At 39.8% G+C, this 19,172-nt stretch overlaps 1 protein-coding gene across 3 annotated transcripts in view; it reads right to left on the bottom strand.

The window, feature by feature from the left end:
- DOT1L (DOT1 like histone lysine methyltransferase) overlaps nucleotides 1-19,172 on the bottom strand; it is a 92,012-nt gene that overhangs the window by 55,463 nt on the left and 17,377 nt on the right. For all 3 annotated transcript variants that reach the window (XM_083376878.1, XM_083376879.1, XM_083376880.1), the window contains exons 3-7: nucleotides 14,710-14,784; nucleotides 8,272-8,335; nucleotides 5,310-5,538; nucleotides 3,766-3,860; nucleotides 2,152-2,214 (exon numbers count right to left, since the gene is read on the bottom strand). In XM_083376878.1, the coding sequence (XP_083233004.1) occupies nucleotides 2,152-2,214; nucleotides 3,766-3,860; nucleotides 5,310-5,538; nucleotides 8,272-8,335; nucleotides 14,710-14,784 (526 nt within the window). The remainder of the gene's footprint in view (nucleotides 1-2,151; nucleotides 2,215-3,765; nucleotides 3,861-5,309; nucleotides 5,539-8,271; nucleotides 8,336-14,709; nucleotides 14,785-19,172) is intronic.

Here is a 19,172-nt window from a genome sequence, read left to right as displayed (position 1 = left end):
GGGATTTCAATTGCATTTATTTTTAAAAAAATTTGTTTGCTGCCCGGAGTCACTTGGGGAGGTGGGTGGGGAAGGTAGGTAGGTAGGTAGGTAGGTAGGTAGGTAGGAAGGAAGGAAGGAAGGAAGGAAGGAAGGAAGGAAGGAAGGAAAGAAGGAAGGAACAATTCTCTTCTTAACCCAGATAAAAGGGTTTAATAATTCACTTGACTTATCTTTCTATGTCTATGTGATTTCTAAGAGACTTGGTGGCACATAATCTCACTTGGCTTTTTTCCTGACAACCTCCTTTACTTTTTTCATTATTTTTCACTCAACAAGAAACCAAAAAAAGTAGGAGCAGACATAATGGCCTCTTCATATATAACACAGCTAAGCAATTTCCCCTCCCCAGGCCTTGGAGTCAGCTGCCTCGAGCATTAATGTGTCAATTTTTGAATTAGCATGATGTATGAGCAATGGCTTTTTCAACACTTTTAGAATTCCTGGCTAATGATTGCACAAAGTGACATTAAACCTGGTCATCTCCCTAATCCAAGCATTTTAAGGCAAAATTATAACCTACCAGCTGATCATACATTTTACTGCAAACTGTGCCATTTTATTAAGTCCATCTCTATTCCTTTTTAATGACTTGGAACGTAATTTATTAGGAAAACTGAGAGGGAAAAATGACACATGGAAAGCATTCAGAGAAGGGAAGAGATGACTTCCTTAAGAAAAAGATTCTAGAAACAGCTCTCAGATCTAAGTGGTTTCATACCAATACACCCAGAGGTACCTGCATAGCTTGCCACTTATGGTGATACTTCCCGGCCATCAGCTTACATGAATTACAAGAAGTTTTAAGTCTTAACTCAAAGCATGAGAAGAAATTCCCAGACAGTACATCAATGCTAAACTCTAAATCACCTGTCTAAAACAGTGTTTCTCAACCTTGGTAATGTCAAGATGTGTTGACTTCCAGAATTCTAGAATCTGGGAGTTGAAGTCCACACATCTTAAAAGTTGTAAAATTTGAGAAACGCTGGTCTAAATTGTAAAGGAAGTAGCTCTCTTTCATTACATATTCAAAGACAAAATTTACAAAGTCAGAACAGTACTATATCCTCTGACCTCTTGGCTCAATGGCCAAGTCACCCATGCACTTGTGACCTCTCGCCTTGACTACTGTAACGCTCTCTACATGGGGCTGCCCTTGAGAGCCACTCGGAAGCTTCAACTGGTGCAGAGTGCAGCTGCACAAACACTTTTGGGGGCCTCCCGATACTCCCATATCACACCTCTCCTCCGTGAGCTGCACTGGCTTCCGGTTGCCTTCCGAGTGAAATTCAAGGTGCTAATGATGACATACAAAGCCCTACATGGCATGGGTCCGGATTAGCTACGGGAGCACCTTCTGCCAACGTCAACACCCCTCCGTCCTGTGCGCTCCCACAGAGAGGGCCTCCTCAGGGTGCTACCGGTCAAAGAATACCGGCTGGTGGCCCCCAGGGGGAGGGCATTCTCAGTGGGTGCGCCAACCCTCTGGAACTGCTTGCCTACCGAAATCCAGATGGCCCCCGACCTTCGCACCTTCCGGCGCGACTTAAAAACTTACTTGTTCCAGCAGTCCAGCCTGGCCTGATAGCTCTTTGGGGTTTCATTTGTTTTTACCATTGTTTAATTGTATACCTACCTTGCTCTGTACACCGCCCCGAGTCCCTCGGGAGAAGGGCGGTATATAAAAACAAATAAATAAATAAATAAAAATAAAATAAATATTTGTACATCATTTCCTGGCCCATGGTGAAGACATTTTTCAGGGTGAGAGCTGCATTTGGGTTTTGATGGACAAGCCATAAGCCACAAGTCAAAACTTAGAAGAGTCCAGACAAAAAAGAAATGTAACCTGACTTTAATTAAAGAGCACACAAGTTGCCTAAACTGACAAATGATTAATTCATATTCTAGTTTATTAAAGTTTTCTTCATCACCAAAAGGACCAGAGCTCCTTTGACTTTTCAGACCAAATTTAATTTTAATCTGTAACTGACCGCAAAGGTAATTCTCAGAAACTCCTACACTAAAATAAAATGTCATTATCCACATTAGGGTTAGAGAAAGAAGGTTTGCTTGGTTTTAAAAGGAACTTTGTGGTTTAGTTTCACTCACTGTGTAATCTGCATGTTTTTTCCCATACCATTTCATCCACTTTCTGAATTCTTTGTCCATTGTCTAGAAAGGGTGGAAGAAAGAAAAAGATTATTATTAAAAAAAATCCAGAGACTATGTTTCCACAAATAGAAGAAAATAGTAACTATGAGAGTGTCTAATGAGAGACTGCTACAGTACACAAAGTTGCACTGCCATTAACATAACATTTTAGGATGTGGAAGATAGCCAAATTTAATCTTAACTTTACAGGAGCGTGGTGAAATTAGCAGCAAAACATGCTGAACAGGTTTTTGGGTTTACCACTTGAGAAATTCAAGAATTGTAGTGTCTTTCACAGAGGAGCAGCCTACTTGGCACAAGGAAACTTATAGGTAGTCCTTACAACTATTTGTTTAGCAACTATTTGAAGTTATGATGGCATTGAAAAAAGTGACTTATGACCAGCCCTCTTGCTTCCAACCATTGCTGCATCCCCCAGTCATGTGATTAAAATTCAGGCGCTTTGTAATCAGCATATATGTACAATGGCTTCGGAGTCCCAGAGTCATGTGATCAACATCTGCAGCCTTCCCAGCCAACATCTGACAAGCAAAGTTAATGGGGGAAGCCAGATTCACTTAACAACCGGGTCATTCACTTAAGAACTGCAGTGATTTACTTAACATCCATAGCAAAATAAAGTTGTAAAATCAAGTCTAAATCACTGAACAACTGCTTTGTGTAGCAATGGAAATTCTGGCCCCAACTGCAGTCATAAGTTGAAAACTACCTGTACGGATTTCAACCCAGATTCCTCCATTTGACAGAACTTCAAAAAAACCATCCCTGGCATGGCTTAATTTAGACGACAAACGCTTTGAGGTAGGGGAGGGAAATCAGCCAATATTAAGGCAGATTGGGCAGCTCCTTCACAAGTAAGGTTTCACCTTTTGTAAGGCCAGTTCTATGTTGGAACTGTTACTAACAGGGCACTATAAGATGCAGTTTGGTAACAAATAATAAAGTATTGAGCCCAGAATCTGTACCTAAGCTACCACATTTAAGCTGACAAAGTACTTAGCCCTGACATGCTTGAGAATGGGCTGTAGTTTTAGAAGCCAAAACGATTTGGAATAACTTTAGGATCCATAAATGTCTATGGAGATTCTCAGTCATCCGGGTCATGGTTGTCCCAAAGGTGCTTTTCCAAGAAGCAACTGGATTTTCTTGCTTTTCTCTGAAGATGTTTCACTTCTTATCCAAGAAGCTTCTTCAGCTCTAACTGGATGGCGGGGAATGCAAGGATTTATATTCCTTGCAGACAGCTGGTCATTTGCATTCTTGGAGGTTAGTCTGTGTCCCCTTTTTCTACTCTTGGGGACGCTATTTACTTAACAGTCACCACAGGCTATAAAACTGAGCATCTAAGCCAGTGTTTTTCCACCTCAGTGGACTTCAACTCCCAGAATTCCCCAACCAGCATGCTAACTCGGGTATTCATTGACTTGAAATCGACACATCTTAAAAGTTGCTGAGGCTGATCTAAGCACTGGATGTTGAAGATGCTGTTTTAAAAAAATGATATATAATCACTCTGGCCAGATTTCTAACATATATAGTATGTTATGTTACCTCAGCATATTTGGCTGGAATATCAGCTTTCTCCACACCATAGTGATGCTTGCAGTTTGTTGCTGCAGCCACCTGGAGCACAACTTGACCAACACCTAAGAGAAGACAACAGGGCTACAGTTAGGAGGACTATCACAAAAGAAACTAAATTTGGAGTAAGACGTTTACATAAGAACTGCAAGGATATTAGTGAACTTCTAAACATGTTATTTTCCATATCAGAATGTATGTCAGAAAGTAGACTGATTTAAACAATCAATACTTGGCTCATAAAGTCCAGAATTTTTCTTAAAGCTTCACATTTGAAATGCAGATTAACATACAGAGCTAGGTTTCAATGCCAAAACCAACTCTTTAATCTGAGACTGAAACAAAAATGGTCACCAGCTGACATAAGACAAGAGTGAAAACATTTCAGACTCTATATGTCAGACAAATCTCTGGCTGTCAGATTCTCAGTCCACTGAAGTTTCCAGAACTGTTTTCAAAACAGCACTGCAATAGTCTAGAATCCTAGAGATTGAAATAGAAGTACTAGATGTTAAGGCAAAAATAAATTCACATGGCTAAAACTACATATGCTGGAGGCATAATATCACAACAATTGGCTGACCAGAGTTGATGTCACATGCTATTATTTTTCTTTATACACACACACACCCCGATTCACACACTCTCTAGTTACCTCCCTCATTTTGTGGTTCTCAGGAACCTAGCTGGACACTGATGATGTCAATTGCCACAATTATGATCTATTTCCATCAAGTCAAAATTGGAAAACCGCTATGGTTTCCAATTCCAGTCACCGAGCTTTGCATTACAGTAAATAGTATTTCCAACTTGGCACTGTCTATTGGAAGCCAACACTGCAGCTCACCAAGACATTAAGTGAGTAAATGCCAAAGAACATCATTTGTCAGTGAACTAAACATGAACGACTAATGACCTTCTTTTACCCGTCTACTATAGAGGGCGTCCTCTCGCACTGTATTGTGATTTGGTATGTGGCCTGACAGCCACGGATAGGAAGATATTACAGAGGGTGGTGAGCACAGCACAAAACATCGTGGGCTGTCCCCTGACACCACTGAATGACATCGCCAGGGCTCGCTAACTTGGAAAAGTCAGGAAAATTCTCAGGGATGATTCACACCCTGGTCGGTACCTCTTTACTCTCCTACCATCAGGTAGGAGATAAAGATGTATAGCCAGCCGTACCAAGTGGCTGAAGAACAGCTTCTATCCATGGGCTGTCAGGCTCCTGAATGGGAAATAACTCTATGTATGATTGACTTGCGAAGCCGGTGTGTTGTGCAATTAGCTCACATGGTGTAACAAGATGGTGGGTTTGTTGTCACTGTGAATTGGGGGGGGGGGAGAAGGGAGGCTCAGCCAATCCCACTGTATACAAGTTGTACTTTGATAATAAAGGTTCATTCATTCAAATTTCAAGCTATGGTTTGGTTCTTCACAAAACATGTAATAGTTCTGCTTGGACTATTTTGAGTCGAGTCAGAAAAGAGAACCAGATAGTGAACACTCACCACTTCCTAAGTCTACAAAAAGGTCGTCTTCAGTCATTTTTATTTCATCTATCATCTGGGCCACCAAGTCGAAAGAAGTCTCTCCATACACTTCTGGGGAAAAGGGTTCATAGTTGTTGAGTTTTTCTGGGTCCGTCACTGAGTGGTTATATACTTGCTGTAGGATATGGCGCAGAAGACCATTGGAAGGGCGGGTATTCAGTTTCATGGGCTGGGTGGTTCCTTTCCACTGAAGAATGACAGAAGAAACCCATTTATCTCAATCACAATTTGTTCCTTATAGCAAAAACACCTTTTAAAGCACAAAAACCTTTTAAAACTCTCAACGCTTGTTCACAACACCAACAACACCAAGAACATTCTTTGAATAAGAAGAGGTAGGCTGGAAAAGTTAAAGCGACTGTGTAAATCCTTCACTGTGTGCCCTACGTTGCCCTGATTTCTCAATATACAAACATCTGCCATGTTACTAGACTTACCGTATAAACATTAACCATAGTACAGCCAACTTACATCTAACCCACTTTAATTAAGTAAAGCATGTGTGCTACCAAAATTCTAACGAAGTGCACTGTCGGCAGTAATGGACATCATATACATCATGGTCTTTGCTTTCTAAACGGTAGACAAACTATGGTTTGCGGCTCTTTTTTCCCTTTGCTCAGCATTCCTGAGCTGAGCAACATTCTATGTTGGCCAACATGTTGCTTTTGAAAAGCATATAAACAAAGCCTAAAACGCAACAGGCTTTCTTTGTCATGCATGCATGCAGCTACTGATATTCAAAGACAGGCTGTCTCTAAAATCACTGTTCCCCACAATCTTTATGGTTAATTGTCAGTGACCAATCTTTCCTCCTCTACGCAGTAGATATATGAGATAATGGCTATTATATCTCACCATGAATTTGTCTGGCGTCTCAAATCAGCTTGACAGGTTTGGTTTTTTGTTCTAACTTTATCAAATTATAAGGCAAATTATAAGGCAAAAGTCTTCTTGACTACCGGTATCATTTTCCTCCTGGGGAGACCCAAGTTCAAATCCCCACACCATTTTGAAGCTCACCCGTCATTCTGGTTCTCAATTTAAGGTGTTTCACAATGTTTTTTTAAGGCAAAATGGGGAAAGGGTGGAAGAAAAAAGATTAACTTGGTTAATTAAAAAGATTATACTTGGTCCTCTACAGGAAAGGTAGTATAAATGTAAATTTATAAATAAGTGTTGGATTTATCTGTTTATTCGGTTGTTTTGCTTACCACAATGAATATTTCTAATTGATTAATATCAATATTTGATGTTATTATACTTTGTATCATTTTGCAGTAATTTATGCAAAAGTGGTATACAGATGCTGAAATTAAAAATTAAGATATTCCAGTATTAAAATATAGAATATAGTTTAGCTCTCCTGCCTCATTATTCACTATTATTACTATTAATTAAATTTGTATGCCACCTTAGTCCCAATGACTCCGGGGGGCTCACATGAAGCAGATTTTTAGTTTATCTAACCACATTAATGAACTCAAGGTATTCTTCATAACCATATATTGTTACCATGATGGAACTCTAAGGAATTATTTTTAAAAAATAAGCCACTGATAACCATGTATACTTAATAACTCATGTATAATTTCTGTAAAATAAATGCTAAACTAAATGTTATTGGAAAAGCAACAGCAGTATCGTTTGAAGAATTGATATGAAGATTAATCAGTTTAACATTCATATCAATTACTGCAATAGTTAAGGTTAGGTGCAAGATAAAATATTAGACCATTTGGTAAATCGACAGTTTAGAACCAAGCCTCCCTATGAAATCATTTCCTTTGTTATTACAGGGATATATCAATCCTTGGTCCTATTTGGTTTTGGAAGGTATCAATTAGAGAACTTTATGTCCAGAGATAGTTTGCCACAGAGTATCAGATACTGTAGTACAATGAATGCAGGTAGTCCTCAACTTACGACCATAATTAAGCCTGGCAATTATAATCATAAATTGTGAGTTGCAAAGTGACCAGACCCAATTTTATGCTTTTTGTGTGTGTGTGTGGCAGTCATTAAACAAACTCAATGGTCATTATGCAAACTCATTGTTCATTATGGGGCTTTTTCCCCTGGAAACTGGAAGTCAATGCTGGTTTCCAGGAAAAAATATATATCATAAATTGCTGTTATGAAACCATGGAGTGCTGCATAAATAAGGGCCACTTACCAAGCACCCAAAATGCATTACGTGACTGGAGGGGGAGAAAATCAGAACCATAGCTTTTTGAGGGGTCTGTCATAACTTCAAACGGTCACTAAGCAACCAATCATTTTAATTCAAGGACTGTGTGTGGATCTTTCTTTTTATACTTTTGTGAAGACTGGTAATCAAGAGTACTACTGCTGAAAATAATCATCATCATCATCATCATCATCATCATCATCTTGGAAGGGACCTTGGAGGTCATCTAGCCCAACCCCCTGCTCAGGCAGGAAACCCTATACCATTTCAGACAAATGGCTGGCCAGTCTCTTCTTAAAAACTTCCAGTGTTGGAGCATTCACCGCTTCTGGAGGCAGGTTGTTCCTGGGATACAGAAGCTGTCCATGAAGACCTCCTCTTATGTCTTATGGTGACAGAAAGGTAAAGACCGAAATCTCCCTATTCATAAATCTCCCAATTTAACTTGTAAATATGAAGTGTTTTTAATTCTGTGTGTGACCAGCCATACGCTAAATAAAAATCCATATTCATCCCCCATATACGAAATTTGGGGATTGATTTGGCTGCTAGTTAAGCTATTGATTGACTGATCCTAAATCAGACAATTACTGGCTAGGTGAGCCACTTTTAAAATCTCACACCTGTAGTGAAATCAGCAAACTGTGCTGTACTGCTTGATGCCCTTGAAACCAATTGCCCAAAACAAATGGCAAAAAAAATGGCAACAAAATAACAAGGAACACATACCAACTGGTGAATGCTGTCAATAGCTCGGTTGTATTTGTCACAAAGTCTTTGCATGCTTTCAAAGCTAAAATAATGAGACAGAAAGACAAGAGTTATCAGTTAGGGCAGACATGTCAAACACAAGGCCCGGGGGCCGGATCCAGCCCGCAAAGTGGTTTCATGCGGCCCGCGAAGCCATCCTGGAAACAGTGAGGGAATGGCCCCCACTGCCTTGGCCCTGGCCCAGAGACCCTCCTTCTGCCAGAGACCCTCAGATCTGTCCCACTCCCGCCCAGGCCCCCATAAACACCCTCGATGCGAATGATGGCCATGCCCACCCAGTAGGCCATACGCACTCTGGCCACGCCCACCCAGTAGGCCACGCCCACCCTGGCCATACCCACCCGGCCCCCACAAGGGCAACCACAATGCTGATGTAGCCCTCAGTGAAATTGAGTTTGACACCCCTGAGTTAGGCAAATACATATTCTCTCAATTATCTTACAACTGTCTGCTCAGCCACCAACATCTTATAGAAGCTGTATTATTTTTATTTATTTTAATTCCATTTATATCCCGCACTTCTCCGAAGACTCAGGGCGGCTTTACAAGCTTAGCAGTAGCCTTCATTCTATGTATATGCCTGCTTATTAGGGCTTTCACACACACCCCAAGCGGCATTATTACAAAGTCAGCTTAATTGCCCCCAACAATCTGGGTCCTCATTTTACCTACCTGGGAAGGATGGAAGGCTGAGTCAACCTTGAGCCTGGTGGGATGCGAACCTGCACTAATTGCAGGCAGCTGGTGTTACTTAAGGAGGCATTAGCCCACTGCTCCACCAAGGCTCTTATTAATTATACCTTTGGCCAACTCTCCGGAAAGTTTTTTTGTGAAGTATCTTCTAATTCCATAAACGTTATAGGATCAACAGGTTGGATATATAATTAAATACAAGCTGTCAGTAAATATATCTAAACTACGTATTCCCAGGGGCCGCAAGTAAATCAACTGAAATATTTGTCTAGAAAAAGCTTTAAATGAAAATACCTTTGTGACATAGTCCTGTACATTCAGAAATTAGTTCTACTGAATTCACAGGGGGCTCAATCAGACATAAGATGATAGAAACTTTAGAACTGCAAATAAAATTATTTTTCATTTGAAATGTATGTTCTGCTGAAATGTTTAAAACAATTAAGATAAGAGCAATTCATTAACTTCTACACTGCTTAACGTGTCGGCGTTAAAATGCATGGGCACAGGTGCACCCTTATTTGTGCTAATAATTCTGATTTTCAGAAGCAGCATTTTGGTGTCACACTTCTCCTAGGGGACCCTTGATTGCCTAAGTAGACGATACCCGTTTTCCAACCTGGTGCCCTTCGATACCAAGACCACCTGAATAGTCTGCAAATTGTAATCCCAGGAACACCCGGAGGGCACCAGATTAGAGAAATGCTGCTGTAGGCATACAAGATTCATCATATGAGCTGGTTGGACTAATGTTTCCTCTCCCCACAAAAAAAAAATCAGGCAAGTTAACCGAGGATGAAAGAATTAAAGTATCATCTCAGGTCATGAGGATAGAGGGGGAGGAAAGGAGGGAGGGACATGGCAGTCACATGTACACTGCATAATCAGATTTCAAGCTTCAGTGCAAAGAGCTTTGCAGCAGCTACTCCAAAGCACATTAGGGCATGCCAGCAATAAACCTGACTTTGTAACTGAACAGTCACCAATACTGTTGCCTAGTCCCAAGGGTGTGTGGTCAATTTCCAATTTATCTCTTGTTGTGTTTGTATTTTCAAAAGGTTTCCCAGGATACCTCAGTGGCATTCACAGTAGCACACTTCCTCTATTTGGAAAGAGCCCAATGGCTTATCTAACTCTTGCAATGAGAATGCAGAAGCACCTTTCCCCCCCCCATACAGATAAAAGCCTAGAGTTTCCATAAACATTGGAATCCATATGTTCGGAACAGGCACATCAGCATCTGGAACAGGGGTCTCCAACCTAGGCAACTCTAAGACTTGTGGACTTCAACTCCCAGAAATTCCTCAGGAATTCTGGGAGTTGAAGTCCATAAGTTTTAAAAGTTGCCAAGGTTGAGGACCCCTGATCTGGAAAATCTCTTTGCCTCTGACACAGCTAACTATTTCTATAGTTGCTGCTGGCAGCCACTTGTGCAAATCTGTCCTTCAGTGTGATGTACTGTTTGAGAAAGTGTGAGAAATCAGGAAGCAGGGAAGACAGGTTCAAATGCAAAACCGAGGCCATGATCTATCTAAAGCACAGCCAGACAAGATCACAGAATTTTAATAAAAGTACATCTAGTAAATGTGACTATCTACACATTAATTAATAGCCGTACCTTTCAAAGTGTAAGGTACAGAGGGAAAACACAAGGAAAAAAGGAAACCCAGATGAAAAGTTTACCAAATTAATTGACTCATGATATTCACCAACAGTTAAACCAGGGGTCTTCAAACTTGGCCCTTTTATGACTTGTGGACTTCAACTCCCAGAATTCCTCAGCCAGCGTGCCTGGCTGAGGAATTCTGAGAGTTGAAGTCCACAAGTCATAAAAGGGCCAAGTTCGAAGACCCCCGAGTTAAAGTGATAATGAACAGCAATCTCCTTTGCCAAGAATGTCCATTGCATTGTGCAATTATTGACAAACGAGATATCATTAATCAATATCCTAAAAGCATAATAATAGCCCCTAAGTATTATACTGAAGCATTCAGTACTGGAGGGTTAATCCATGAAGAGAGTTTGTCAAAGTTAAATGTTTGCTTCTCTTGGGGGAAAAAAAGGCTCATGAATTAGAATGGAGTGACACAGATTATACTCTGAAACTATATTCCCATGTGTGCTGCAAAGGCTTGCAGAGCCCTGCCAGTTAATATTTAACACAGGTCCTTGATAGGCTGAAGATGACATGCAAGGTTTAGTATTCATTTTGTCATTTTGCAAAGGAAGAATAACATGCAAACAACACTTTTTCTACAAAAGTGCAAATGCACAACCTCCACCCCATTCCAGAATTTATTAAGGTCAATGCTCAAACTCTAAACTTCTCCAATTCTTGAAGTTCAAATAATCTACAATCAGCATATGTGCAGAAAGAGTCATGGTAAAAAAAAAGTGACTACTATTTCCACTGTGCTAACTGCAAATTTATTTTTAGGGTCTTCTTAATTAAATGCTGAAGGATCCCACCTTGCCACTGAAATCAACTGAAGGGATTTCTTTGTATATACCCTTTATACGTATTCCTCTTTTAATATGGGACAGAACTCTTCTGTCCCAGGAAATCTGTTTAACAGTTTTCTTAAATATATATCATATTGTTTCTTTGAAAGCTATTTGTTTCACAGCAGTTTAAAAGCTAATCTAGTTAATCCAATTAATAATTTTATCTGCTATTTTGTTTGCTTTTCATTTGTGGTTATCACATGTGTCGCTGTCCTTAGTATTGTTAGCCACTTAGGCTTTCTTAGGACTTAAAGGCAAGATATCAAAAAAATTACACAAACAATTAATAAAAAACAATGAAAAGTTTCTAATGAATTAAGTTCAATGAGTTATTTACAAAGAAAGGAGATTAAAGTAGCTTTCTTAAACCTGATGTCTTCCAGAAGGGTTCACCACGGCCAATTTGCCACAGCCAACTTACTGTGGGACAACTCCCCATGGCCAACTTGCCACAGGACAACTCACCACGTGACAAGAGTTACACTAATTATCAAATAAATGGTGGGATAGAATCATAAAAGAAAGGATGCCAAAGGAGGGACAAAAATGAAATGTAAATGACCAAAATTAAAATAATGCTTTAATTATTTGAAATGATTAAATTGAATTGTTGAATTGTCCCGCGGCAAGTTGCTCATGGTGAGTGGTCCAGTGGCGAGTTGGCTGTGGCGAGTTGGCCGCAGTGAGCTGTCCCATTCCACCGCCAGAAGTTAGGCCACAATTTTCATTGTCAATAGGAAGGGCACCTAGTTAAGGAAGATACCATGAACTATCGTAAGTAATGACAATATGTTTTCACTGCAAATTCAACCAACTTTCAGGATGGCAGAACGAGATCTGTAAGTCTGGACAGAGAAGAACAAGCCATCATTCAGCTGGGAGAAATGTAATTACATTTAGGGGGAAAAAATATAGGGCACGCATATAAGATGGGGAGTTTGTGGTTTGAACCTGAGGAAGATTTGGGTTTGGTCATTGTCAATGAATATTAATCAACACAAACATGTGAGAGACAGTGGCTACAAGAGCAATGTAATCTTGGGCTGCATTACAAGAAGCATTGTACCAAAGAAACAGGAAGTTATTATTCCTCTGTACTGGCTGCCAACGAAACCACACCTGGAATACTGTACACTTCCAAGGATTTAGGGTTAGAGTGTTGGCAACAAAGGTGATACAGAGACTTGAGAAGAGGTAGGAATGATCAGTCTGAGGAAAAGAAGATTTGGGGCACACATAATAGCGATACAGCCATCTCTCAATTATGGTAGAAGTGGTTTTCCTGAACACAGCAGTGGGGTGATGATCCTTAGTCCCTTCTAACTCTACAGTCCCATGGTTTTATTATTCTAAATATAAGATAACTAAAGTTTATTAACTGTAGCCTTGCATAAAATATGCAGTTACGATTGCTTGACAGGAATCACAGAGTAATTGATAAGCTAAAGCTCCCTAAGTCTATTTTGGCAGTACAGCCCAGAACACTTTGGACTACTGCTCCAGATAAACTCACAGCAGAATAACATTTAAGGGGCCAAAGTCATCTTTAAGCTGCACTGTATCTCCTAACAGAGATATAAATAAAAGAGCTGCTGTGCTTCAAATTTACTGTTTGAAGTTGCTTTAAGTGGAAAAGGAACAATCCCTAACAATGAAACCAGGATTCCGTCAAAGACCTTCGTTAATGTCAATTTGGGTTACATAACTTAGGAGAGAAAACACAAAGCAGCAGTCAGACTACTCATTTATTGCTTGGTGTTTTGCAGCAAAAGTTTTTTTTTAAAAAAAAAAAGGGGGGTGTCATACAGTGGCTATTATTTATTAAGGTATTTTTACCTGCCTTTTAGCCAATATGTTCAAAAATGCTGACAATGTGAAGAAAAATAAAAAATAAAAAGCCAATAAAATACATTCTCAAAACAAATTGCATTTTTGGATTCAGTAAAATAATTCATCAATACCAAGTCTGCAACTCAGCAGATAAAACATCCTGCCAAATGGAAGCTAACAAGGGAATAGAACAGATTTTGTTATGCAGGAAGTCTCAAAGCACACTACAACCAAAGAAGACCTTTGCGTGGATCCATACAATCATTCAGATTTGGTGGGATATAATAAAGATGATATAATTAATATTATTATTTATTATATTTATGATATAATAAAGATGAAAGGGACGCGGTGGCTCAGTGGGTTAGGACACTGAGCTTGCTGTCGATCAGATGGTCGGCAGTTTGGCGGGTCAAATCCCGAGTGCCACGTAACAGAGTGAGCGCCTGTTACTCGTCCCAGCTTCTGCCAACCTAGCAGTTCAAAAGCACGTAAAAATGCAAGTAGAAAAATAGGGACCCCTACGGTGGGAAGGTAACTGTTCCATGAGCCTGTGGTGTCTAGTCATGCTGGCCACATTACCACGGAGACGTCCTTGGACAAGCGCTGGCTCTTAGGCTTTGAAACGGAGTTGAGCAATGGCCCCTAGAGTTGGAAATGACTAGCACGCATCTGCCGGGGAACCTTTACATTTTACTTTTAATAAAGATGAAAATCTTTGCCAACAATTGATGTTTACTTGTTCTCAGGGATTTGTTAAGCTCCTTGCTGCTTGCTCCACATGCAATTAGTTCAGTGACTGTTCAGACTTAAAACGGCACTGAACAAGTGATAGTTGCAATCAATCTTCAGAGTTTTAGACATAAAAGTGTCCCCACAATCACATGTTCACAATTTCCAATGTTGCCTGCCAACTTCCCCCAAGGAAAGCCTGCAGGAAGTCGGAAGATCCAATCATGTGAGGTCCTTGGTTATTGACGCATGCAGTCCTTGGTTAATGATGGCAATCAGGACTGCTGGAATTGTTGTTGCTAAGCAACACTTCATGTTACATCGCACTTTACAACTGTATCACTTAGTGACTGCAATTCTGGTCCCAACTGCCATTGTTAACCAAAGATTACCTGTATTATGTAAACAGCTTCTGTAGTCAGGGTAAAATATAACAGAAATATTCAAAAGCATTATTTATATTTTTTAAAATTATTTTTACAGAATCTGAGACTAATTCTATACCAGGTATCAATTATCCAAATGCCTTTTGTAACAGAAACAGTAATTCACAAGCCTACTGTAATTGCTGCATTTAGTCCTGCTACAATAACTTTTACCCCTACTGAAGAATTAAATAGATTATCACTTTCTCACCTTTTAGTATCATAGTCAATTAAAACATAGTTTTCCATAGCAAGCTTGAGGTCTGGAATTTCTTCACAGACCCACCTGAAAAACAAAAACAAAGAAAATCAATTAATCTTACAAACAAATCTTCTAAATTCCTATATTACTTTCTCGGTTTTTTATATATATAAAAATTAAAGAATTAAAGAATTAAATTAAGAATTATTTAATTAAATTAAGAATTAAATTAAGAATTAAAGGTAATCTAAATAGTTAACAAGCATTTAACACATATCTCCCTTGCTTCTCAGCTAACAAAGTGAGATAGAGCTTGTGGCCTAGAGGTTAAAACAACTGCCTAATGTGCAATCAGCCCAGGTTCAAATCTCAGAAGGATATGGCTGACTGATGAAAACAAATAAGTTTGAAATGCATATCAGTCTCCCTTTAATTCTTTGTTAGCAATCTAAAATTTACATATATATATATATATATATATATATATATATATATATATATATATATATATATATATATATATATATATATAAGATCCCTGCCAGTCCAAATACATTTACAATTCATCCTAAAGCAAAGAAATATTCTTACTTGTCATGTATTCAGAGTAATAGCTATTTTCAAATCTCCAAAAAATAAATTTAAAGTAGTTAAACCTTACTATTTTATTTATGAAATTTGTATGCCACCCATCTCTCTACCAAGCAACTGGGCGGCTTACAATACTGCAATTAATAGCATAAAATAATTACTGTTGTTAAAATATTAAAATTAGTATTAAAACAGATCAAAAGAACCAGTGCATAGATGGGGTGGAAATGGGACCTTCTACTAATCTATTTGATGCATATTTTTTCAAGAACACTGCTTAACAACATCCATGAAGAATAATGCAAACTAAATGCTCAGTTGCTCTCTCTTCTTTGAAATAAGAACCCTGCCATACAATATAAGCCCACTGAGACCAACGTGGTCTAATCTGGCAGTACTAAATGGCATTTCCATCACCACCACTTGCCCACTACCGCACATTCTTGGAATTGGGAGATTGCCCTCTTGGACTTCTTCATTCACAGCAGATGTTAACTACTGAGGTATGTTTCCTCCTTCCTCAGGTGTACAACATTTTATGTTTTGTTTTGTTTTTTGCAATGCTGCAACAAAGCAGCAATACTAAATACAGGTAGTCCTCAACTTACAACAGCTCGTTTAGTGACCGCTGAAAAATGTGACTTGTTTTTCAGTTGTGACCTTTGCAGCATCCCCAGGATCATGTGATCAAAATTCAAATGCTAGGCAGCTGGCTCATATATTTATGACTGTTGCTGTGTCCCAAGGTCAGGTGATCACCTTTTGCGAGCAAAGTCAATGGGGAAGCCAGGTTCACTTAACAACTGGGTTACTAATTTAGCAACTTAACAGAAATGTTGGGCTCAATTGTGGTTGTAAGTTGAGGACCACCTTGGAGCCTTGGTGGAGCAGTGGGCTAATGCCTCCTTAAGTAACACCAGTAGCCTGCAATTATTGCAGGTTCGCATCCCACCAGGCTCAAGGTTGACTCAGCCTTCCATCCTTCCCAGGTAGGTAAAATGAGGACCCAGATTGTTGGGGGCAATTAAGCTGACTTTGTAATAATGCCGCTTGGGGGGTGTATGAAAGCCCTAATAAGCAGGCATATACATAGAATGAAGGCTACTGCTAAGCTTGTAAGCCGCCCTGAGTCTTCAGAGAAGGGCGGGATATAAATGGAATAAAAAAAAAACCTGTACTGTAAAGGCTGAAGATTTGGGGTAATAGAAACTAAAATGATAGTTATTCACTGGCAGAACTCTAAATTAAAGGAGAAAAATGTTTGCGTATCACCATCAGCAAGGACAGATGTTTATGCTGCCAAAGCAAAAACTTATTACAAGGAAAAAAAAACCTTTAGCCTTGCTCCCCAACAGCTAGTCTTTAAAAAAACCAAGATAAGCAGCTCATGTAGGTCTACCCCAGGGGTAGGCAACCTTGGCTTTTATGACCTGTGGACTTCAACTCCCAGAATTTCTGAGTCAACATGGCTGGCTCAGGAATTCTGGGTGTTGAAGTCCACAAGTCATAAAAGAGCCAAGGTTGCCTACCCCTGGTTTACCCTGTAACATCAATGGAAGCTTTAAAGAGCAATGTCACTTGCATTCTACTGATGCAGAGTCTGGAAAATGGTGGGGGGGGGGTTCAGTCTGGAGATAGCAGGTTAACACATTGGGGAGAAGTGATATCAAAACAAGATACAATGAGATAAGAGACCATCCACACAAATTACTATTCCTCTTCTGGAAAGACAATGGTCACTGGCTTTGAGCACTGTAAGTTACTGATTCTGTTTTAACTTATTAGCCATATATTTGTGTTTATGTCTTGAGGCACACAGAAAATTCTCAGAAAGAGAAACTACTTTTTCTATTGTATCTCCCTTCTTCCTTGACCCATATACATCATGCATATCCCAAAGGTGGTTTTTTCCCCCAAGAGGCAACTGGACTTTCTTGTTTTTCTTTGAAGACGTTTGCCTTCTCATCCAAGCAGCTTTTTCAGTTCTGACTGAATTTTGGAGGATGGAAGGATTTATATTCCTTGCAGACAGCTGGTCATTTGCATTCTTTTAGCGAATCAATGAGGCCACTTGGAGGTTTATCTGTGTCTTCAGGGTCACCGGAGTAATGCAAATGGGCGTGGGAACCTTCTTGCAACTGCTGAAAAGACTGTGTTGTAGACTGGAGATAGATGGTGTCGTATCCCTCACCCTCTGTTGAGAGACCAGTTGCCTCTTGAAAAAGCACCTTCGGGACAACCATGACCTGGACGGCTGAGAATCTCCATATCATGCAGAGTTATTGTTTTATTTATTTATATTCCATTTTTATTATTTTTACAAAAATAATTCAAGGCACTGAATGTGCACTCCTTCCTCCTCCCATTTTCCCCATAACAGCTCTGTGAGGTGGGTTGGGCTGAGAGAAAAGTATTGGCTTGAAGTCCCCCAGCTGGATTTCATGCTAAGTTGGGACTAGAACTCATGATCTCCCATTTTCTAGTTTGGTGCCTTATCCACTAGACCAGGGGTAGGCAACCTCGGCTCTTTTATGACTCATGGACTTCGACTCCCAGAATTCCTGAGTCAGCACAGTCAAAGTCCATGAGTCATAAAAGTTCCGAGGTTGCCTACCCCTGTACTAGACTAAACTGACTCATGGAAGACCTAGGGAAGGAACTCTTAGAGGTACCTATGTTTTTGCTTTCTCCTCGGCGAACTGTCTTGATAAGCCTTAGCCTCAAAAACTGGTAAAATTCTAAATAGCTAGGTTGTGTCAGACAGAAGGGCCAGTTATTGGGCAAGGCAATTTGGAGCTTATCCTTCACTTGAGAGTCCCATAAAAGGTTATCTTCTATATTGCATCAACAATGCGAGAAGGCAACAGCAGTGGGAATGAGGCAATGCTGCTTTGCCCAAGAAACTTAAAAACCACATCCCTCTGAGCCAAAGAAAGGAGTTATCTGAAGGCTTAGATTCAGTGGTTTTTCTACAAGATAGCCAGCCATTTGTGATTCATAACAAGAGTCAATGAGATCTTTTGACAGAATGCTACTTAATGCAATCAGAAAGAGGGAGAACAGTAGGCAGAGTTAGAAATACGTTTCTGATAGAATCCAGCTAAGATTATTTGAGCAGCTACTTAAGACAATTGTTGCACTATTAAAATCAAGCTATTGGCACAAAGGTGAAATAATTCCCATACATGAAGGACTGAATCTTTTCTGGCCCCGTTAATATTCAAAGCAACATAGTTAGTTGGCTTCCTCTTATGAGGTAAAATCTCAAGTCTTGTCTCACTGGTTAGCAGAGAAATTCCTGCTCTCAATAGTAATGTTCCTGCCAAAGGAGCATATATGGGTAAGTACGTGTGCATGTACAGACACACTTGTACACTAATGATGATGATGATGATGATATATAGTCCAACCCCCTGCTCAGGCAGGAAACCCTGTACCATTTCAGACAAGTCTCTTCTTAAAGACTTCCAGTGTTGGAGCATTCACAGCTTATGGAGGCAGGTTGTTCCACTGATTAATTGTTCTCACTGTCAGGAAGTTTCTCCTTAGTTCTAGGTTGCTTCTCTCTTTGATTAGTTTCCATCTGTTGCTTCTTGTCTTGCCTTCAGGTGCTTTGGAGAATAGCTTGATTCCCTCTTCTTTATGGCAACTCCTGAGATATTGGAACACTGCTATCATGTCACCCCTTATCCTTCTCTTCATTAAACTAGACATACCCAATTCCTGCAACCGCTCCTTATATGTTTTAGCCTCCAGTCCCCTAATCATCTTTGTTACTCTTCTCTGTACTCTTTCTAGAGTCTCAATATCTTTTTTACATTGTGATGACCAAAACTGGATGCTTTATTCCAAGTGTGGCCTTACCAAGGCATTGTAAAGTG

The sequence above is a fragment of the Vipera ursinii genome (genome assembly GCF_947247035.1).
Source record: "Vipera ursinii genome assembly, chromosome: 1".
In the NCBI taxonomy this organism is placed as follows: domain Eukaryota; kingdom Metazoa; phylum Chordata; class Lepidosauria; order Squamata; family Viperidae; genus Vipera; species Vipera ursinii.
The sequence above is the reverse complement of the archived record's forward strand: the minus strand, read 5'-3'. Positions and strand labels throughout refer to the sequence as shown.